This window comes from Notothenia coriiceps, unplaced genomic scaffold (assembly GCF_000735185.1).
Source record: "Notothenia coriiceps isolate Sejong01 unplaced genomic scaffold, NC01 NC01_scaffold00012334, whole genome shotgun sequence".
Classification (NCBI taxonomy): Eukaryota; Metazoa; Chordata; class Actinopteri; order Perciformes; family Nototheniidae; genus Notothenia; species Notothenia coriiceps.
Genome location: NW_011345035.1, coordinates 1 through 24,527, shown reverse-complemented (window position 1 = coordinate 24,527; position 24,527 = coordinate 1). Strand labels below are relative to the sequence as shown.

At 40.3% G+C, this 24,527-nt stretch overlaps 1 protein-coding gene across 1 annotated transcript in view; it reads right to left on the bottom strand.

Annotated features, from left to right (window-relative positions):
• Positions 1-22,680, bottom strand: part of LOC104947312 (polypeptide N-acetylgalactosaminyltransferase 10-like) — a 71,213-nt gene extending 48,533 nt beyond the window's left edge. Inside the window, exon 1 of the mRNA XM_010773290.1 lies at positions 22,349-22,680. Coding sequence (XP_010771592.1) covers positions 22,349-22,507 — 159 coding nt within the window. The 5' untranslated portion in view covers positions 22,508-22,680. The remainder of the gene's footprint in view (positions 1-22,348) is intronic.
• Positions 22,681-24,527: the final 1,847 nt, after the last annotated feature.

Genomic DNA, 24,527 nt, shown 5'->3' with positions numbered 1-24,527 from the left:
TGCTAAATCCTCCAAACTGTTACAGGATGTGTATTTTGTAAAATGTGTAACTTTTTTGAATTGAATTACAGCAAACATGTGCAATATATCCATTATTACAGCTCCGTGGGCTCACTGGCAGTAAGGCGATATGGTCCGTTCTTATTGTGCATCCATGGGTAAAGGTAAAAAGCATGTAGTACTGAACACGTAACATGAACGTGCCGGGCGGCGCAGTCCCGTGGGTTGGATGCGCGTTCATAATGCTGAGGAAATAACTCTCAGAATAATGTTATTAGCACATTTTACAACTTGAGGACCGAATGTTTTTAATAAGGGCTATACAAACGTTCATACTGGGTAGTTTAAAAAAATTATCCAACGATTTACAGACCACTCTTTCCCCATGTAAGTCAATGGGAAAAAGTGTTTCCGGGCCCAGCAACCTAACGGAGGTGTAGTACCGCCGTTTGGCCACAACGATTATTCTCATCAGAGTCCGGCGCACTTCCTGGGGGCTTGAGTGAGACCTACAGTACAGAGACGGTTTAGAAAATATATTAATTTGACCCTATAGAAAAGCTGTATTATTTATGGCGAAGAGTGAGTATCATTTAAAACAATGTATGATGAGTGAGGTTGTGCCCGAAAAAAAATAAAAATAAAAATAATAATTTTTTTTTTTTTTCATCTTGTCACTGAGGGCCCTCTTTGCTCAAGGGCCCCTGGGCACTTGCTCAGGTTGCCCATATGGTTAATCCAGCCTTGCAAATAACCTTTGAATGTGACATCACAAACAAATATTCTTCCTCCCATTCTGGGTGGAAGTGTTATGTTTTTAGCTTTTTGCTCGGTCCCGCACTCATTTTGTTGTTTGTCTCTTTAACTTAATTTGAGTTTTCCCGGCACTTGACTGATTTTGTATCGCTTTGCATTCTGGGTTAACAGACTGGAAAGTGATAGGTCGCTTTTTCTGTCAATCAAGTCAACTCCTGAATTAAGTGGCAGGGAGGCCAAGGGAGGAGGGATCAAAACCTGTTTTGTCTATTTCAACAGAGCTGGATTTTTAATTTTTTTATGAATGACTCGCGATCTACCAGCATTTCCCCCGCGGTCGTGGTCGACGTACTGGGCACCTCTGGTTTAATGTATCAGTAGCTTAACAAAGTAAATAGAGCTCCGGAATTTTTTTTTCTCATACAAACAAAGTGAAGGTGCAGGTCAGGATCTCATACACTGGGAATTGAACCTCAAAAAAACATGCTGACCCCTGCTCAACACTACAGAAAGACTGAAATGTCACCCAGTGGCCCATAGAAAAGTTCAACTTATACATATTCTATAAATGTCCTCATGTATAATATACGGGAAGGACAACCTGGTGGCAACTAAGTTTGACTAGTTTTGTTGCCTTCGTGAAAATGGAGCCCAGTTCTTTTACACAAAAATTCGGCTGCCTAAAAGTACATTTTTTTAAAGTTGAGCATTGTGGTCAGCAGATCGATGAATCACTGCAATATAATATTAAATGGAAAAAGAAGAATGGGATCACATAGTGCAGGACATTGTTTTTGAAAAAAGACTACACAAAAGTTGGACGCAGCAGCAGAAGTTGTGCTGCAAATGCTTTTAGTATTGTCTGATTTCCTGCCATAGCCTGATTACCCAGAACAACCTGTTTTTCTTCTTTGTGTAAGATTGTGAGCGAGGAGATGGAGGGTTGAACCTCTTTTTTCAGCAGCTCTACAGCAGCTGTTCCTGGAGCAGTATATGCTTTATTTTTGACTTTTTTCGCCCACATTCCCTCAGTTCTGGATGGAACTCCCAAGTTTCCAGAATGAAACCTTTTTTTCTCTCACCATTAGGCTACAGCGGATGCATCTCTGTGAAGTGTGACAACTTTGTTTCATTTTGACAGATGGTGATGCAATAGATGTTTCCTACAGTTCAGAGAGCTTCAGAGTAAGGTTTTTAACTGAAGCAGTCAGTCTCATTTTCTAGTCTTACAGCACTTTTCAGCAATCAGTCTGCACATACAACAGCACTTCTGAACAGCTGTTTGAAGATTGACGTGCTGTCTCGGGGAGAAATTGCTGCATTTTTTTGCTCTGCTAGACCATGGCTTTCCTTACTGAGCCACTCGCAGGAACAGCAGGTGATGTCACTGTTAGCATTTATAGGGCTTTGATCATTTCATACACACATACACACCTCTCCACCCCCAACCCTGGTAAAATATTTTCATTGGCATTGATTTGGGATGTAAAACGATGCCTGAAAAGATAAGCTGTGTTGGTGAAGAGAAGGGAAATGAAACAAGCTACTAATGCTGCTATTTTCTTCCGAGCTCATTGAATGGCTTAGGTGGTAGCTGATGCAATACAATCTAGTTCAATGACATCACTGCTGTCACTCAACTGCGGGGTATTTTTTGACAAAGTTTTTTGGAAGTTACACTGGATGTCTAGGCCTTAATTAAGTGATAAAGAGCACCATAAAACAATCCATTTATCTAGAACAATATACAACTCTTATCTTTTAAGAAACACCGTATACATGTCATGCTGATGGAAACATAACTTGTGTCCCTACCTGCTGTAAGATTATACCTAAGATTCTTCCTAGATGTTTCCCATTGTACTAGCATCAGATTTCTATTATCCTCAACGGGAAAAAAAATCAACAAAAGACTGGATTTTAATGGAGTGAGAGGAGCCTATTCATATTGAGTCATTTTCTTTTGGGAGATGGGTCCTGAAAGGCTCTTCGATTGCTTTCAGACCTCTGCTCTGCATGTGGGTGTGGTGAACATTTGAGACGATGAAAAGGCGCGTTGAGTTGTGCACACAGCGTTAGGGTTTCTGGTAAACTTTCTGTATCACACTATCTCAGAAGCTGTTTCAAAAAGTGTCAAAAAGAAAAATCTAATATTTTGGGGTTGGTGGCATTTTCTTCAGTGCTCTGGATTCCAAAAACTGGCCTGTCGTTGTGATAGTATTACATGTTTCTCAAAGCGTCTGTTTTCCCAGATTACAAAAAACAAAACATGCTTTTCGAAAATGTACCCCGAGGATAGTTTTATATTTAAGTGCCCCTGGCTTGATTTAACGGCCTCTAAAACGTCTGTGCCACACCAATATAATGAAGGTCAATGGGATTTCATTTGTGCTGCTCAAATCATAAAACATAAATTGCATAAAACAACCTCAGACAAGGTGAAGGCTTTCGATGACCTATTTGTCTTTAGTTCTGTAAAAAAAGCCGAAGAAATACACATTAATAAAGCTCTTGATGAAAACATGTCATAAGTATCGAGTTCTTTTTCAAAGGTATTCCTTCAATTATTTTGGATTCAGAAACAAAGCCCAGCAAATGCATCCACAATGACAGCTCTTATTTTATTGTTGGCTCTCCTTGCTGTTCAGGTGAACTGCTGCTTGTCATTACTCTCTGTACCTAGCATTGATGTGAGGCAGCCAGCTGAAAGAAGTTGGTAGATGTACAGCATGTTATTTCATTACGAACCAGCCACTGAATAGGGGTCTTTCTGACAGTTCTTAAAGTGTTGCCTCTGCTGACTTTGTTTCACATTATGCTCTCATATTGGAAGTTGTCAGTTGAATCAACTGAACCCCAAGCTTTCATCCTGTGGCTTGACTGTCCCCTTACTGACATGAGTTGGTAATTGTCTTCCAGTGGTGCTGTAAAAAGCCCTCCCTACTGAGCTCCTTGATTCATTCTTTCTAACCAGTGGTGTGAACAAGCAGTGGCCCTCTGGCTGAGCACGGCACAGTAAGCCTTGGCACGGGCAGGACGAGGCAGCCGTAGGGAGATGTATGGAGGGATGCTAGTAGGATTAGGGCCACTGAGATAACTGATTTGCCGATCATTATGTAAGCCACATCTGTCCTCTGTCCCCACGGTGGAACCCTGCCTCCCACGCAGCCAAAGCCAAAGCCAGCAGCAACATGATGAGACAAGGCTGAGTTCTGCTTATGGAGAGGATGCCAGGGGAAAGGGTGAGGGGGTTGTTAACATACTCATGGCTGCATCATGAAAAACAAGAAGACTAGAAAATTGGTCTTCATATAAAAATAGAAGGGGACACAAGCCAAGTTATTACAATTCCAAGAAATAAAACAACAGGCGGGAACTATAAGCTGCAACACGATCAGTCAAATTAGTTTTATTTATTTCTTGCTGGAAGAGGGATCCTCTTTTTCCCTTGACATTGAAATTAAAATCCATTTCCAACAGGCAATAGAAATCTGACTTATTTCTCAATTGAGAATGGTTAGCTTCGGTGATACTTCACCTCCATATAAGGGCAGTGATGTCCAGCGTCACAGAACAGCATTCCAAGAATCATTACTCACCCTCTTCAAGGATGCTTCAACAGCTCATATAGATTATATCACTGTACCCTGACCCTACGTTCACCCTACATGGGAGAACCATACCATGTTCTGCATTAGACCCAAGGACCATGGGACAGGAGAGAACGTGCAATCAAGTTGGCAGCATCTCGACTCAGCACTAAATGGCCCCCTCGCAGTATTTCCCTGAAGACATGATAATAAGGAGTGTATTTGAACAGCACTTTGCTCAGATGGGTGTGGATAGGAGCCAGTGGAAGCTGTGATCATGGCAGTGGTTCCATAGCTGTAAATGAACAGACTGTCTCCTGTTAAAGTTCAATTATAACTTAAATTGCATGTTGTAAAATACCTTGCATTAGGTTGACTAAGATAGCTGACCAATTTCCAAATGGTTTCCTCCTGTAGTCTTATTGTATGGCATAAACAATGTAGAAGATTATTGTTTCTCCTTAAAATAGATGCACAATGCTTACAAAAGTAAATCTGTGGTGAAGATTGAATGTCGTGCTGCTAATCAAAGTGTAAAGTAAATCTTGGGAAACATTTTTAAAAAGAGCACTGACTTCTTCTTTGTGCAAAAAACTGTGATGGTTATAGCAAGTGCTTCATATTTGCATTGATGGCAGTGGAGATAAACACTGACTCACTGTTTTCCTGCTGAATAAACATCCTGCGAGGGGTGAAACTGTTCACACAACATGAAAGTCTCAACATTGCCAGTGTTTTTGCGTCTGTGTCATGCATCCAAGAATTACGCACAGTCCTGTGCCTGCAGAAGGCAGAGAAGCAGCCATCTGTCATGGCCTGTGTCCAGTCCTCTGCCTGGTATCTCTGCTCGCAGCAGAGCTGTGGATAATGACTCCTGTCGGGGGGCCGGGCTCCTCTTCCAGGGAGGTCTCGCTGCCTCAAACTCCTCCTGGAGATCTGCAACTTAAACAGCAAAGAGCAGTGGAGCAGGAGTCCAGGGGGAGGGGGGGAGGGGGGAGTTTGAAAACATGTCTAGGCCTGCAGTCAAAACTTCCAATTAGATTTTTCATAACTCAATATTTCTCTTAGGGCTAAGATATTTCACCAAACAACAGAATGGGTTCAGCAAAGCAGTTGTAGCCACTGGCTGTTTTCTTTTTTTCTTTTTGTATCTATTTTTATGCTTCTTATTTTGTTTTTTTTCCCTTGTTTCCCCTATTCTCCGCCGTTTAAATGATCACACCTTTAGGATGGTTTTAAGCTCAACACAAATGATTTCCTTCCCCTTCTTTCAGTTGGATCTCTTTGATTTAGGGACATTATCCGTACAGTATGTTTGTCCAGACTTTGGGGAATGACGCCTATTCAATCGTGTAGTCTGGTGCTACACAATAGTGTACTATTTTTATAGAAAGATTGGTTGCTTATGCTTTTGTGTGATAACTCAAGACAGCCAAGGCAAATTGACTGAGGAGAAGGAGAAGGTGAGTTGGAGTAGGACAGACAGGTAATTGTGTCTCTCAGGGTCGAGGTGAATTGGAAAAGCAAAGGACAGAAAAGTTTCCCCTTCTCACTTCAAACTTCTGTCGGCCCTTAGAAGGAGAGGAAACTAAAAAGGGAAGTATTGACCCAAGGTGGTCTGATTTGTCCTCCTCAGAGAATAAATGTGGACATTTGTTCTTCACGGACACATGGCACTATTGCCTAGACCAGCTCTTTTACTCCACCACTACGTTCTTGCAGAAAGAATAAATGAGGTTTAACTTCATTTGGTTTTCCATTTGTTAAATTGCAGTGCCTGCCTTATGAAATTCAAGCAGCCACAGTCAAATTGACTTTGCCCACAACATCATTGTTAACATTAAAACCCATCAAGCCACTTACACTTATGTTTGCCTTCTGACTGCAGGAGTTCCAGTTTAGTTTCCTAAGATGCAGTGTTTGTCCACAGCATGTCCCTCTTCCTGAGGAAGTACATCCCGATGGCCCATTCAGCACTAGGGCAATAATGAACATCATCAACATAAGACTGCATCATCACGTTTATAACTTAAAATCAAATTAAGTACAAATTGTATGCAGCCTTAGATGTATCTGTCTGTATTATCTGTGTGCTATAAGCCCACATTTAGAGCATTAGTCCTGTGTAACAAGCAAGCGTCCACAAAAGACTGACACATTTTCAGTAAAAGTAATATATGTTTTTAGGTACCACGTCATAACAACCTTTTGACAAAGTTTAGAAGCCACATGAGGAGAACCACAGTCACCACCTGCGTGAAGAAGTTGTCCACTTCACACCTCAGGCTTTAATTTAAGACTAAATGTTGAAGGTGTCAGGCAATAGCCCAGAAAATAAATGTAGAGGTGAAAGCAAGAGAAAAAAAAAAACTTGTACTACTGCAGAGATCTTATTTTCCTCCATCCTTTCACCAGCAACTTTTGAGTGATCCCTTATGGGTGACAGCGATATTACCTGGGCAATGTTCCTCTGAAAATGAAAGACCACTCTGGAAACATCCTGGCAGCCAGCAAGTATTTGAAGATGAATTCAGCCTTAGGTGACATTGTGACCATAGAACAGATCAGAGTATATTAGGCCTGAATGCATCTAAAGGAAAATCGAGGAAAGCATTTTGTTCATCAAATAATAAGGATTATTGAAAACGCATCTCAATTTTAATGACTAAGATTCAATAAATAAAGATGTCAGTATATCCTTGACAACTATAGAGGCAGGCCATGAAGCTGACAATGGATATAATGATAGCAAAGAAAGAATAACAACAGTGAGCATAAATAATAAAGTAGACTAGAAAGTCTTTATCTCAGAATAAAATAAATAAATCAAATTGAAAAAACCAAACTTCATCCATGCCTCTTTGGCATGTAGGTGCTGTATTTCTGTGTAATGTCCTAGAACTGCTGCTGAGAGCCTAAACCCACAGCAGCAGCACCAATCCCAGCCTATCTGACCAAACAGCAAACATAATCTGCTGTTGGGCAGATTAACAGAAGACCACAGCAGTATTGAAATGAGGTTAGGCAGCCAGCGGTTCAGAGAGGCTCTTTATAATCTGAAAAGCCCTCCATCGAGGTCACCAGGGGAAAAAAACCAATGGACCAATGAATGACTGCAATTTCAGTGCCCCCCTCCGTAATGTCCTCGATTAGGTCTTGTCTACATTTCCATACTGAATATGTCATAACGACTCAGCAATGAATTATGTATCACTATTCCATCCTCCACACAGTTTCTGCAAGGATCTTGGGCCTTCATTTAGAAGAAGAATAAATCAGTATATGCTTTCTGGCCTTGACAATACCATAATATCCCCGTGCTCTGGTCACTTGCATTTGGTTTCATTCCAACTATTATCATTCCCTCTTACAGTCAATAAAGTTGTTGGCATTCAGATCGCAGTGTTTTCCCACATACAGTCTGGGCAGCCGCCAAAGTCTTTGTGGCTACCCATTTAAGCTTTTTATTTTATTTGTATTTATTCGAGTGAACAAAGCCATCCGCAATCAATTAAACGAGTGAAGGAATGACTCTCTGCTCATCCGGCCCAGCAGTCATGGCCATGGAACATTCCTATTTATGATTGAATAGTAGATAATAGAACATCACATGTGTCTGGCATTCAATTTACCCTCTCTTCTGTATTGGCTCGTAACATCAATACAACTGCAGTTATCAATTGCAACAATTCTTGCTAAAGTTGTTCCCGACGATTTCTGTAACTTTCTGTAACAACGACCCAACTTTCACACCCACTTCATGCTGTTATTGGTCGGTCGAGATAATTAATATCTTTCATGAGGGACTGTATACACTAGAATATAATTCTAGGTGTTTTTGTTAAAAAAAATGGTAATTGCACGAGGTATAACCACATGATATAGCAATCCTAACATACAAAACTGTTAAAACAATCATTAATAAAAATAACCATACATATTTATAAATAAAACAAAAACATACATATTATAACCTATTAATACAATACATTGTTGGGATTAGCACTTATGGATATTGCATAGTCTTAAAATGTACAATTGTGTCCATTATATTTAAACAATGTTACCTATCTTTAATAGCCGACTTTTCAATCCGCCTTCAAGTGTGGCTGATTCGAAAAACGATTCAGACTTTCCATTTCTGACCAGAATGTTCCACAAACTACAGTATATACGATTAAAACTGGCAGTGAAGCGTTTGTCTGATTTGGAGATAAGGATGTGTCCTTTTGAAGAAGACATATCTTGATATTAAACACACAATCCATTTTAGGAAGATTAGGCAACTTGCATGCGTCTGTCTCCATGTCTTATGCAAACACACCCACACATTTGTTAACTGACTCTCTCAGTCTGTCTATTGTGAATCTGTGTGCAAACACTGACTGACACATGGCCTTTTGTCATCAGTTAAACAGAGCTCTAAAAGGCTATATTAAATGTAATGAGGCTTCTCACTGCCAGGTTACAATATTTACATCCCTGTCCTTTCAGTTCTCCTCCCATGCTTACTTTCAGCTTAAAATAATTGTTATGCTTTAAAAATAGTTTTCGGTTTCCTGTGTCATTTATAAGACGTCTTGGGGCCTGTTGGTTAATGAGGACGTGCTGGATGGAAAAGGCACAGCCTGTGTGCTTCGTGGGTTGTTCCTCCAATGTCCTATCAGTGTGTTTGTGCTGTCTCAAATATTAATAGAGCGGAAAAGTGCCCAGAGTGAAATGAGTTTGTGGCTGCATGGAGCCTTGGCTTTCTGATGATGGTGATTAGCCGACTGGAGGAAGGCAATATTCTGCTGTGTAGTAAAGCAGGGAAACGGATTACTTTCTTTGGTACTGCCTTATTTTCAGCTCTGTTTCAATGCCTCATCGGGGCGGGCGCGTGTGACTTGGCTATGAATTTGCATTCTTATGAGCTGGCTGTGATGGAACTGGGTTCATACTGTAAATAATTCCTCGTATCGCAAATATCACATTGCACTCTGACATTCCATTTGAAGTTTTCATAGTAAACTATTTGTTTTCATTCACATTCAACAGTTCTTATAAGAAAAAAAAACATATTTCTCCCCAATCTAAATAAGAACAATAATTGTATCCTCATCATAAATAAGACTGTTACGTAGTGTTGAGTTTCTGTATCATTCATTTATACAGTGAATTATAACATTGAAACTTTTCTAGTCTCTAAACCATATCACATTGCATCTGTATGTTCATTATGATGCTGCTGCTAGCTTCATTTGTGGGGTGAGTATGTAAAGGGTCATGCTGGGACATTGTGTTGTTTTTGCTCAAATGGAACTTGATGCAATATATTTTCTATCATTACATTTAACGAAGAATTGTAAGATTAAGCAGTGTTAAATCCCTGAGAATCATGGAGCTCCTTCTGCTCTGCTTTTTACGGAGGGGAACAACGTTTTCTCGTGCTCACGATAAAGTTTAAATGTTCATTAAATGTTAGTCATGTTAGTCCTGTTCAGAAAAAGTATGAGCCTTGGGTGTACAGTATTCATGTGAGCCATAAACGTAATAGTTATGTTCTTCTGTTGGTTTTATAAAGTCAACCGCTTTTAAAATCTAATCAATGATTAAATGGATTTCTATCAAATATCCAATTTGGGATATTAATTTTCCCCTCAATTTGAATTGTAATAGCTCTGGCGATCCCCGGACATCTTATTTAGTGCTATCAAAAAGGCATCACTTTAATTTGTCTACTTATTTAGTCATTTGACCAAATACCTGCCAAACTAATAACAATCCCAACAGCGTCATCTAAATGAATAACTAAACAATTGCACTTGCTGGTTAGTTGAGTTTATAATGAGCATTTAGGACAGTCTCTCCGCCAGAGTACATCCACGATTTGTGAAAAGTCAAGTGGCCATTAGAGGAGACTGTGTTGAGAATTTAAATCTTCGCAGACTCCTTTTACTTGTCTTACCCCACTTGTTTAACACATGAAACGATCTCATCCCCCGTCTGTTCCTGCAGATTATTCTGTCTTTTTCATTCTCATCCTCTTCGACTGTCAGTCTCAATTACTTTTGTTAGGTTCAGTTCCCGCCCCCGTTCTGCTTCCACAAAACTAAACATGTGCACACATTAGCAAAAAAGTTTTCCTCTCTCCTTGTCTTGCTTTTCAAGGTCTTGTTGAGAACGAAGAAAAGCCCCAGAGGAATATCATGGCGACGTGTGCTGAAATTTTAATCAGGAGGAAATGGGGCGGCACAATCTTGCTTCTTCTTAGTATACATTTGCACAGATGGACTCTTGCTGCTTGTCAGGTCCTTGTATGACACACTGAGGGCATCTGCCTGTGACAGAAAGAGGAGAATAGAAGTGGGGAAGGGAGGGGGGGGCGGGAGAGAGGTGAGGAGAAGGGGGAAATAAGACGGGAAAGAGGAGAGAGCTGAATTAATTATTCTCCTATACAGCATCTATGTGAGAGCAGCAAGGAGATGGAATAATAAGTCAATACATACAGGTGGAAACAGGTGTCCACGCTTCTCCCTGTATCAGGTGGCAGCTGGCCAGTTATATATTCTAAGGTGGATTGATGTCAATTTGCATTTTTGTGTGGATTTTAAGTGTTAAAATTCAAATATTTAAGCCAATGCAGTCTGATTATGCACACGAGTCCCCACAACTTTGCAGTTTGAAAAGATATGTGTTGCATCAACAAGTTGCTTATTACTGAATCCCTTTACCTGACCTTTACCTTAACTTAACCTGACCCTTAACAAAACATGAACTCTTGATCTGTTGTGAGAACGGGCCAAAATGTCCCCACTCTCCAACTCGTCTCTGTCAGACTCAGGAACCAACCAATCAATCCCATTTGAGCTAAATAGCCCAATCTCAGCCATAACACAATTGTTTCAGGAAGCTTTACAGTGTGTCCATCATACGACACCCTCTGTCCTTGCAGCAGAGACCTCCGTAGCGTATAAGGAAATATTCTCAAAGAGAATCTAAAAGGGAAAACATTGTAGAAACTTTGGGGAGAGCTACAGTGGACGGGTCCCTATCCAATGACAGACAGACATGCAAAATATGACAGTGTATAGATTTAAAAAGACAATGCATTTAGAAAAAAGACAATCCAAATGATAAAAATGACAATGTGAATGTATAGTAAAATAGATGGATGGATGTCAACAATGTTCCAGTTACCGCCAAAAGTAAAAGCTTGGTCATCGGAAATATTGAATAACAACACCATAACACACATACCAAAAGTCCTCAACCAAATGTGTGTGTATATAGATCAGTTTTTTATTCGGTGTCATATTCTTCTAACCCCGCAGTCTAATTAATGATTCAGTATTTCACACAGTCAGTGGTGTCATTTGTATTTAAAATGTTTCGCTAATTTCCTCCATTGTGCTGTGATCCTGTAACTCACTATGCAGAGTCACTGAAAGTCACTCTTTGTGTAGAATGACTAAATGGAAGAAGAAGCATCCTCTGTCTCTGTATGCGGAGCTGCAGCGTCTCTGTCTGTCTGTGTGTGGTTGTGTATATAAGGCCTCCGCGGGGTTCTGCGTCATCACATTGATATTCTCCTCGCAGGATATTCAAGCATGAAATAGAAGTGCACACTTTCTGTGGATAAACTCTCAGCACAGCGCTGTTGGAAGTGAGAGTTTGATGTTCTGGAGACATCTCTTCGCTGACACTGATTCTGACAGGGGACCAGGAAGAAAACCTTATTGTGTGTGCTGCACTGTTGTATAACTCTGCGAGTGTTCCTAAAGATGCACACCAGTGGCTTAGCAAATTTGAGCGCATTAAGAACACATTTTAAATAATTGACATCACTTTTGACCATTTCTCAGTGTGTTGTACAAGTTGAAGGTTTATTGACAGTGGCCAAAAGCCTTAGGCTCAGTGGCGGCGCCAGGGTATAGCTGGAGTATGCTACAGCCATATCAAGAAAGGGCTTAGCCCCACCTTAGCCCCACCATGAAAAATTATGTTAAAGTAAGAAAATTAAATTAAATAATAAGCAAAATGCTAAATGTTGAGAAAACGGCTTGCGAAAATATACGGGTCGTGTCCACAACACGCAAACTGACCCTGCTGTAACAACAAGTGCACGTCACTGATGCAATATGGTTGAGACCACTCAGCCTTATGCTAGAAGAGGGGTGCAAGGAATAGTCTAAGTAGTGGGGGAGTTTTATACACTAAAGGAATTCTCGCGTTATAATATCAGCGCGGCCGCGATCAGATCAAAATGCCTCCGAATGCAATTTGAATAGACCTACAGCCAATCAGAGCAACGAAACGTTGGGTCTGCGTCATGCATTACTGATGAGGTCAGTCAGAACCGCCATTCAGTATCCCCATTGGATCTTCAACGTGTACTATCTATCATAAGTCACGTTGAAAGTGATCCCTTTTTATTTACTACAAGACAAATGTGCCGTTTTATTTCATACAGTTCCATTTTGATTGAGACAGGGNACTTTTAAAATATGTTTGAATGGTGATGTACACAGTGATAGGTGTTAAAGTATGAAAATATCTTAAAATCAATACAAATGTATTTATTATAAACGTTAGTCTTTAACACCTATCACTGTGTACATCACCATTCAAACATATTTTAAAAGTTGAAAAAACTCCAGACAGCTCAGTGAAATGTTGACTTTATTTGATCATTTCAGTAAAAACTAACGTTCATATTTCTCTTTTTGATTATAATACTGATGAACGTTCAAAACAAAGCACTTTGGCAACTTACCACATACGTTTTAAAATGCTTAATAAGCACCGTAACTTCCATGATATAATTTCTCCGTCATAATCGTTTGTTTCCGTAAACGGCCGACTGTTGTGTGACGCAAATGCTGCGGCTGCAAGGCATTGTGGGGCAGCATTTTCTCCTCTCCTTTCAGTTAGGGAGGTCCAGTGGTTCCTAAGCTAAAGGAGGTTATAAACGAAGTTTGAAACCTCCTTTCCTTTCATTTGGAGAATTGGAACGGCACTTATCATGGCTGCCACTGACGTACTTCCGGGTCATTTCACTTGGTTAGGAAGGTTTCTAAGCTAAATGGACTATTGGAACGCAACCCTGCCTTAGGTGAAATGGTCTGTCTGCTATGGACACTCAAACTGTTCCTCCATTCCCATGAAGCTTTGTTGTTTTTACTATCATGACTGTTCCATGACTGCCTTATCCCTGGATCTTTACTGCCAGGCAACCAGGCAGGCAATATGAAAAATATTCTGCTTTGTCGTTGCACACATACAGAGACTTAGCTTTCATCTCATGTGCACAAAGCACACAGCAGATTGCCTAAATACCACGGAGTATGAGCTTCTAAAAAACATCACACCAAAGCATACTGCTGGAAGAAGAAAAAAAAGAAAAATATCTCTAGAAAAACTAAACTTGTGGGTTCCCTTCAGAAAGATACATTTATCGTGGGTCAGGTAATGTGTACAAAAGTACAAAGTACACACAGAGTTGTTCAGGAAGGAAAAATAAAACACGTACACCCAACCAAAAACAATATAACTGAACACAACAGGTTAAGGTGAAAAAAAGTCCAGGTCTATTCTTTAGACGACAGTAAAAAGAACGGTCTCAATGGAAGTCTTTAACAGGAGCATCCAACAGAGCAGTACATTACATTACATGTCACTTGTTAGACGCTTTTATCCAAAGCGACTTACATACTCGATACTGTGGGCAATCCCCACAGGACCAATTTGGGGTGAAGTGTCTTGCCCAGGGACACAACGACATGCTGACTGCAGTGGGGTTTGAACCTGTTCCCCTGATCCGAACACCAACGCACAACCACTGCAACACACGCCTCCCTACAGTACAGCAGAAGTAGTAGTCGTAGTGGCCTTTGGTTCAAACGTAATCGAGATTACCAGTGGCTGATAATAAGGAGTACAAGGGTCAGTGTTCATATCTACAATTTGAAATTCTAAAAATGTATACTACTCGCTGAGATATTTTGACTTTCAGTGCCAAATTGTTCAAGTTCCAACGCCCTTGGAGATTCCTGTGTTTTGTTGTGGAGTTATATATATATATATATTTTTTTTAAATCAAATCAAATGAATGGAATGGAATTCACAGCTGGTTAAAAATGCAACCTCACAAGTCTATTAAGTCTCTACCGCTGCATAGTATATACAGTGCTGAGCAAGACATATGCACAGGTTTATAAGATTAGTGCCAACACTGCATATATTCAAATTGTGTGCAAACACAAATGTATTCTAGAGCACAAAGATGTTCGTAATCTGACCCATGGTTGGTGTGAGTGTGAAGCAGATATATGCTGAATACAACCCTGCTGAAGGATCTTATTCTCTGAGAGGCTCAGCACTGTGAAGCACAGAGCTGGCGTTAAATTGGCGTCCAGGGATTAGTTTAATCATCTGAGCAAAAGAAAAAGAAGCTCCATAACCCACGTGGCTGTAATTAAAAGCCTGACTCCTCACTCCGTATCCACAGGCTGTCTGCTGCACCTGTCCCTCATTTGGCTCCGTGCACTGATCTGGGGCAGCCGATCCCTGACAGGCATACTGAGCAGCTTCTGAGCACGATCAGCCTGAGCTGCAGCCAGCAGCGAGTCAACGTCTGCCTTGTGTGAGGAACCTGGGGAGGAAACGCTCTCCAACAAAGTCAGCCTGTGAACAAACACCGCTTTTACCCGCTCACTCTGCCTTTCCTTCTCCCGAGGTGTTTCTTCCCCTCCCCTCCTCTCTTCTCTTAGCTCCGAGTGATAAAGTGCAACGACTTAAGTCTGCAGCGAGTAACTCTACTAGTCTTTGCAAATGACTTTCATCCCTCAGTCTCCCTCCTTTCCAGAGGCTTAAAGAGTAAAAGATAAAATCTCACTTCCTGGTCTAGCAGCACAGCTAGCCCCCAGCTCAGTGAGGCTGCATCAGGCACTGACGTAACAGCTTATCCCCTGATGTAAACTTACGGTAGCCATGAGACTTCGAAATCTCAAATCAACTAGAGTTCAGTTTTGCCCCACTGTTGTAAATCTGATGAGCATTGGGATTGGTAGGGGCCATTGTCATAGTTAAAATGGTCAAATAACAAAGAGAGATGAATGATTCAAATGCAGTTTGAGTGGTCATGATCTGCCTTTATTTGTCTTCCAAAATAATTTGGCTTACTTTATCGTTACACAAATAAACTAAGGCTAGACCAAGAAGAATAACATACAAGTTGTAAGAAATCCATAACTATCCTGTAAAGGGAATCTTTTTTTCAGGATTACGTGCAAATAATGTTTTTGTTGTGTCATGATCACTAGGGATACTCACTCTCTGCCGATCGATCGGTGCTCTCTAAAAATGCCGATCGCTTGACGTAAAATTATGACGTAGAATACATGACACTTTTCTCTGCGGCAAAACAAGCTCGCCAAAATGGCTTCACTGGTCTGGCAGTATTTTAAGGTGTCCGAAAATGACAATAAAATAGCGGTATGCAATGCGTGTGAAGCAGAAATCCTGCAGCTCCACCCACTGTGACGGACCGGTGAGCAGAGCAAAACACACACTAAGAGTTAGACCTAACACACTTAGCTATTTCATCTACCTCTGGAACTAGCTAAACTAGTTATAAATATGTTTATTCTTCACTGTCGGGTCACTCATTACTGGATCAGTGAGCTGCATGAGACGGATACTGACAGGCTGTCAGCAGAAGGGGAGGGAGAGAGAGGGAGAGAGAGGAAAAGAGAGCGCTTCCGCTAATTTGTCCGTGTTATTATCAAAAGTTAATGTAAACTTGAATAATGTACTTAATTTGAAAGTAATAATTATGTTGGTTGTTGTTTGTGGAAGCACCAGTGAATGAGCCCCTTTAACTGAGTTTTAAACATCACTTTAAATGGAAGATCCCCATAGGCCCCGCCCACTCGATCGGATCGGCGATCGGTATCGGCCGATACCGATTCCGGCGATCGGCCCCAAAATTGGCGATTGTGGCATCCCTAATGATCACAAAATAAGGGTTCAAGTATGATGATCAAAAAAGATGGAGGTCTCAAGAAAGTCAAAAAAATCATTAATTTATTTTACAAGTTCAAGACTAGCTTTACCATGCCCTGTCTGGACTTCCGTCTCTATAATATTTAACTCTCTGAAAGACAAATGAGGTCATCACCACTAACTATTTTTCAGCATAATAAACTCTAATGAACTCTCAAAACTGTTATCGTAAACCATATTAAATTGTCTTAATCCTACTCTCACAGCCCCTCTAATTGCTCTTAACCTCACAGGATTCACAGTTGATGTGTATTCTTAATTGCAGAGAGCCCCCACTTCCCTCACTTGTATGCAGACTTAAGAAAATTCACTGCAGACTTAAATTATTCCCGATTCCAAAATGTGCCTTGGGGAGGCTTGTTTTTTTCCTCAAACCCTTTGTATGCATGTGTGATGCAACCCGTAAGAGCGATTTTGCACGGGCAGCCTAGAATTTTGTTTAAGTGCACTTTTGACTTGCGCATCCTTTCGGTGCCGCCTTGAGCATTCTCAAATCACTGCCTGCTATTGGCATGAAACATCATTCCGTCTCTCCCACATGATGTCAACAGAGCAGAAAGGAGAGATTTTTCACAGAACCACGGGCTAAACTTATATTCAACTTCAATGTTTATCAGAATAGCAGCAGAGGGGAAACAGATAGGCAGCTCCAAGTCAAAATGGTTCCACGCGTACGGATCTCCAAGGAAAACATTGAAATCTGGGACATTTAAATGACATGTAATTTATAGTTTGGACTGTTTGCTGGGATTTCATTTTAAAACATGTCAACTCAATCTTCCAAAAATGTAAACACAGAGTAAACTGTGAAAGGAGATACCATCGAACCACTGATTTACACTACATTACTTGTCAAGTGTTGATATAATGCTGGTTTTCATAATGTAAATATCTTAATATTGAGAGTTAAAGGTTTTTTCAAATATATTTTTGGGCTACAAAGCAAATATTTTCATGAATTTATTTCATTGGGTCCCATCATGTCTCAGCACACATACTTGCAACCTTATTAAAGCCAACATGTGTTCTTAAAAATGATTTGAATGTATCAAAGTAAATGAATAAAGCATCAAGTGTTTGTTTATTTCCCTGTTTTCCTCAGGCCTTTGAGAACCCTGGAGGACAAAGGGGTCAAACAAATATCTGATTTGCATTGTGCAGGAATACATCGCAAGCTGACAGCCTGGGAATTCAAAATCAGACTGAAGCTCTGGGGGTATTTATTCAGAATAACAGTTTGTTATAGAGTAATACATTCACTGGGAAGCGGTAGCTATCCAGCGGTGACTTCAGAGGCAGAAATGAGAAATCCAAGGATGGGGGGGGGTGCTAGTGGAGCACGCTCATCAACTTGGGTGCTAGTGGAGCACGCTCATGAACGTTTTCTTCTTCTTCAACTCGCTGCAGAGTTACTGCAGACCCTTCACACGATAGCAGAGCGAACAGGTACAAGAGGGGTAGTTCATCGATCGCAGATGGCGTCGTGCTCGCGGACGGATACAAAAAGATTACACCTAAAGGGGGCTCGAAATGTACTGTGGCGGACGTTAATATACCTGGGCGGCCCGCCCAAGTAAAGTCTATGTGTGGCAAACCCTGAACACATTTGTTCAGCAAGATTTCACCTTGTCATCAGACCAAAGTCAACTTCATTGTCAATCTTCCAGTTTGTTTGTACAGACAGAGAGACATCCCGAATATAAAAACAAATGTAAATACAAATATGTGTGAAAATATCTATATATATTTATAAACACAGAATCAAATACATCAGATGTTCTGTGTGTGTGTGTGTGTGTGTATGCGTGTGTGTGTGTGTGTGTGTGTGTGTGTGTGTGTGTGTGAATCACGGAGTGTACTGTGCATGTGTCAGAATGAAACGCACAAGGTCCGGCCGTGATGAATGAACAGTAATCCAGCCTGCAGTTTGCGGCTCATAAATGTAGCCTCCAGTGCAGAGAAGCCTGTATGATTCTCATTTCTCTGTGACAGGGCCGTGAATCTCCGCCAACTTTCCTTCTAGTGCACACTTTGTCTTCTGGACTTTTATCAGAGTGGATAACAACCAGTTAGCCAAAAAAAAAAACAACAGCGGCATGTGCCCCAAAAATGGAATCTGGATCATCCTTCCTATAGCGCGAATATTTATATACATCCAATGTGTTCTTTTTTGCCATCAACTTTTCTTTTTGATGTTTGCTCCTGTTTTGCTCACATTTTAACCCCTGGCATTCCCTTCTTTGGTTATTTCATAAATTCCTCTAGAATAATTGCAATTGGTGTTTTGCCGTGCATGAGGAGTCTCCATGTGACTCACTAGCAACAAACTCTGAATAACCAAAAAAAACTAGTTTGGACTAAATTATGTTCTTTCAGACAGACTTCTCTTTTAGATTTGTATTTAAAAATATACTCATTTGTTTCAAGGAGTTGTTACATGACGTGTTTATTTACTTTACTTGATGTGGCACAACATTTTTCACCCCACATTGGTTATAAAAGCACAATTACATTTAAAGGGAGAACAAAAACGCTCAAACCTCCACTAACACAGTCACAGTGCGGTCCACCATGGTAAACATTTTCTATTTTAATTGAGTCTGGGGCTCATTAAATTCCTCCATGTTTGGTGAAACATAGTGGTTCCCAAAGTAAGCATAACAAGTCACAGTAAAAGCAGCTCAAAGAAATGCTGATACATCTCTGTGGGACACAGTGTAAGGCGCCAAGAGGAAGTAAAATGTATACTACTAAATAACTACTTTTCAAAAACGGAAGACATTTTGTTCAACAGAATACCGCCCTTACTTCAAGTTAAGGTGCAATATGTATCTGCAAATCTGAACAACATTACGCTTTGTGACTTGTAAGGATATAACTTTAAGTATGAGGATCAACTGGTATTACAAGTCTGGTGATGCTAACCCAGCTTAACTAAGACTGGATGAGGAAACAGAAGTTTGCGTAAAGGCCTTTGCATGTCTGCCAAGCTGTTGTCAGGGCATGCATCTGCAGCAGACCGTGTCCAATCACTCAGACAGTTAGCTGGGCAGCACAGTAAGCAACTGCAGCTCAGACTATAGAGGTCTCTTTTTAATTCTACCCACTGCTCTCATATTCTCTAACCTCAACTTAACCAGAGTGGCTGGAGCAGGCAGGAGGAAGCTGATTCACCTCTGCTTCAACAGGCGTCCTTAATAAGAGATGGAAAATGTGCAAATTGCCTTTCTGTCACTGTCACAGTGGAAGGTATGAGGCAGCTCATGTTTGCTAGAGTAGTATGATATACTCATTCAGGAACCCTATGCATGGGCAACTGATTACAGCCACTACGACATGGCTACAGTTGTGTTAGCATAGCATACAGTGAGTAGAGGATCAAATGCTCAGAGAGAGAATTTGATGTAGATATGAAGGTACATTCCTGATGTGAGGCTGGCCTTTTGTTCAATCAGCAAGTTGAGAAAACTAAAGGTCAGGAATGTACCTGAATGTGTACATAAGAGGCGGGCCTTTTCAATCAGCAAGTTGTAAAACAAAGGCCTTATTGATAAGTCACAAAGGTACACGGATAGCAAACACAAGATAACAATATGTGATATTTAACACAAGCTTCTGAATCCAAATAACATTGAATCAAGGAAGACTCTGGATCTACAAAAATCATCCAAAGAATAGTTTTAATATTGTATTGTCTTGGAAAGCTGGTGCATAATGGTGTTATAAAATATAATGTGCAGGGCTTCTAATGGCTTACTTTCCTGAAATAAAGACATTCAAAATAGTTTTTAGGGGAAGTGTGCAGAAGCCCAATATCACAGAGCAACAGCCATTTCCAATTTTGACCAATAGGTAAACAGAAATAATGATAACTCTCGAAAAAGGTGAGAACACATCTTGATAAAGGGTTATCTTCTTAAAACCTTTGGAAATTAATGAATACAAATAACTTTGTTTCAAATGTTAATAACACACCACCAATACAAATTTGGCCTCAATTTTCAAATCTGCCTGTTGGTTTACAATCAAACTGTTTTCAAGGTTGACAGCTGTTATGAAAGTTTGCTAGTATCTAACAGGCTTTTTCTGGCCTTGTGTTTGTCCTTTTAATCTCATTCATAGCATCTCTTGTTAAGATATAAATCCAGACTTGAGCTAAGAAAAGTAATCCTTGGAGAAGATCCTTGCCAAATAAACTGGCTTTATCATTCTCACAATATGGCCTGTAAATTCACTTTCACTGCTGATAACAACAAAACATGGAAAACATCACCGTGGGATTTTGGTGGAGATTTTAACATTTACAGACTTAATAATGAATTTATAATGAATGTAATTGTTTGCAGAGCTATTTGATACATTGTTTGAATGGTATGCTACCTTAAGAGGTATGTGTACCAGCTCTAGATGAAGCTAAACTGCCTTCACTTGCTCCTTTTCATTACATTCCTGCTATCCTTCCGGTCAGGAAAGTTTGCTGAATTTGGACAACTATTCACCATCCAAAACTCACACATGCACACATACAAAAGCCATCAGTGAAAGCCTCCATTCAGCATATTTGCCTCATTTAAAAAAGAAGAGCTATTATTGTCTGCCAAATAGGGTCCGGTTTGGAGGGTCAGTTCTGATGATTTAATTCCACACATTCTGACACAGTTCCTAACGTTTTCCTCAACAACAAAAATCGAAGACGTACCTTGAATACCCTGACGCTGAAATTATTCAAACATCTATTCAGACTTCCCTATCCTGTTTGTGCAAAAATATTTTCTCCCCTGTTCGGACAAAAAGATTGGAAAACGTCTTTTACAAAGCGCAACTTAATCAATTCCACCAAAGAAAGATGACAACTGGAAATGGCCTATATCCACATTGTCACAAGGGAAAATATTAATAAATCATTATATGAATATACAAAATACTACAAATCAACATTTGCATGGATAAAGAATGCTAAAAACAAACAAAAAAGTGTCAAATCAGATAAGCAAAACAATGGCTTTGGCTGCCAATTCAAAAACGTTGGCATCATATTGACAGTTTCCTATACGTTTGTCATCTTTTTCCACACTGAAGAAAACAATAAGTTAATCAAGTTATGAAGTAAAATCAAATAGATACTAATTATCATGGTTTTTGTAATTACCAAAGAAAATGCCAAGTGTTTGCTCATTACAGCACCTTAATAGTGAGGATTTGCTGCTGTTTTATGTTTTACATCATTCAAATGTGACTATTTTTGGATTTTGGATTCTTGGTTGAAAACGTCAAGCTCAGGGGAGAACAGTTGCTCCTGGTTAACATCTTATAAAAGTTAGCCAACAGATTCCTTGACAATGGAAACAAATAATTAGTTCCAGCCTTACACGCAATAACAGTTGCCCTGACTTTAAACTGTTATGTTTTGCTCATTTGATGAATTTGTCTGGATCTACAAAATAGTGACAAAGAAGCAATGACCCAATGGCCATGTGAATACATAACCAAGTGTCCCCCCCACCCCTTTTGTTGCCCCCTAACTATGTGCTGACGCCTGTCAACCTGTGAACGCAGCACCCACCGCCTGCTTCACATTTTTTGACAACTTCCTGAATACCGTGTTATTGAAACTTTACTGTGACGCCCTGCTTTGCTGGGTTAGCTACGTGGCCCCCTTTAAATTCATCCTGTCCTCTGTAACTAATGACCTGCCATGCTTGCACAGTGCTACAAGAAGGTCCATTTTGGGAATCACATCACACACTCACAGTAGGGGAATGTAAATGTTGATGGTATTGGGGGGTGAACTGTTGAGGCAGGGGGAAGTACGCAGCGGTTCTTTGATACTGCTGCAGCGAACAAACACCGTAGCATTTGTAGGATTTCTGACGGTAGTTGTTACATGGTGAGACAAGCGACATATTGCGGATTAAGACCTCCCCGCTGCACCGAGCCACCCACGGCCGAGCTCCTACCTGTATCTGGGGGATGCCGCCCGGACCTTCCACTGTGTCGGGCGAGTTGTCGAACACTCGGTCCCGGTACAAAGACCACAGCCCGACGTTTGGGAGGAAAAGAAGAGCCGCTATGAGCAGTCCAGCGAACTGCAGCAGCCTCTTCTCCTTCCGCCTCATTACTCCGGGAGAAAGCTTGTGAAGTACCGGCGGTGGAAACTAGCAAGCCCCGAACCCCCAGCTTTTCCAAGCCGAGACAACTTTCACTCTGACTGGGGGACGGACACCGGCGCTGTGACGCTCCACGCACGGCTGCGACCTCGGCCGCTAGGGGGGGTACAGCTCTGCACATCAGCCAGCGGAGGGGGGGAAGCATGGGAGCTTTTTTATTTATTTATTGAACAATTATTTCAATACAATCAGAAAAAAGCACATATACATCAATGTTAATTACATTCATTCAAAAATGTGTTTATGCAACGGTGGCCCCTCTACAAGAAGAGTTTAATGATAATACAATTGTAGGTATTGTATTGTAACAAACCAAAGTTAACTGGAATGCATTTTGTTCTTCATAATGTAATTTAATAACATTTTATCTACTGAAACAACACTGTTACTTAAAGAAAAACAACAATGTATTTTAGGTTTTCTGTGTGATGAATGACTTCATACAAAACTAAAAATATTAAAATGTTGAACACTGTCTTTATCTCTTGTGTCCCACATGATGTGCCCCTCTCATAAAATAGAACATGGCCCCCCAGGTTGGAGTTCAGCCAACAAAAGATTGATGTTTTTAAAGTATTGTAACTTCTCCAAAAATATATTGCTTTTCCCACGTGTAATCACAGTTATTAGATTGCAATGTAAAGTTTAATAGCTTGAGAAACTATCATCATAAAGAAAGTTCTATGACCGGCTGACGAGTTGTGCTGCGTTCAAAAGCACCTCGGAAATAGGATTAAAGTTGTTTTCTGGCATAACGAGGACATAAGCCCTTTAATTAAGTGTGCTAAATCTACCCTGTAAAATGGCAAATTAATATAGTCAAGCATATGGAAACAACTTGATATTCATTATTTTATATCTCTTAAAAACAAGACATTGTTTTATTAATATGCATTGATAATTATGTCAGGGTGCCTATCATCACAGAATGTTACAACCAACTTTCTTTCTGTAAACCTATTGGATAGACTTTTCTGTCAACTAATCTGCTCAGTAATACGACTATCCTGAATCTTAATTTCCATTTAGAGTAGCCTAGATGGGGCAGATCCCATGTTCTGGAAATATTTGAGGTCACTGGCCGTTTCTCAATGTTGAGTAAAGCTGCTGCAGTGCCACTATTGCAAGCATACTACGTCATCGAGTGGCGCCGAATGCTGGGCATTTAAACCATGGATGTATAATAACAACCATAGTTCATTATCAACTAATTTAAACCATATATATATAAACACTAGGCTGAAGTCGAATAGTCCATTTAGCTTAGGAACCTTCCTAACGGAGTGAAATGACCCGGAAGTCCCTCAGTGGCAGCCATGATAAGTGTCGTTCGAATTCTCTAGAATGATAAGAAAGGAGGTTTCAAACTTCCGTTATAACCTCCTTTAGCTTAGGAACCACTGGACCTCCCTTACCGAAAGGAAAGGAGAAAATGCTGCCCCACAATGCCTTGCAGCCGCAGCATTTGCCGTCACACAACAGTCGGCCGTTCACGGAAACAAACGATTATGACGGAGAAGTTATATCATGAAAGTTAAGGTGCTTATTAAGCATTTTAAAACGTACAAGTTTGTTTTTAACGTTCATCAGTATTATAATCAAAAAGAGAAATATGAACATTAGTTTTTACTGAAATTATCAAATAAAGTCAACATTTCACTGAGCTGTGTGGGGTTTGTTCAACTTTTAAAAGATGTTTGAATGGTGATATAGCCTAGATGTTAAGGACTCACGTTTATAATAAATACATTTGTATTTATTTTAAGATATTTTCATACAATCATACGTATTGGGATCATTTGTATCAATGTGCACCGGAGGGAGAGGGTGACGAGCATACATTTCAATTACAACTTTCGTCATGAAGAATGTTTCATGTTGTCCACGTTCATAAAGCATAAAACAACAGCATCAGAGCACGGTGCAGAGTCTCTAGATGAGTTTACAGTAGTCCCTCGTTCTTATTAAA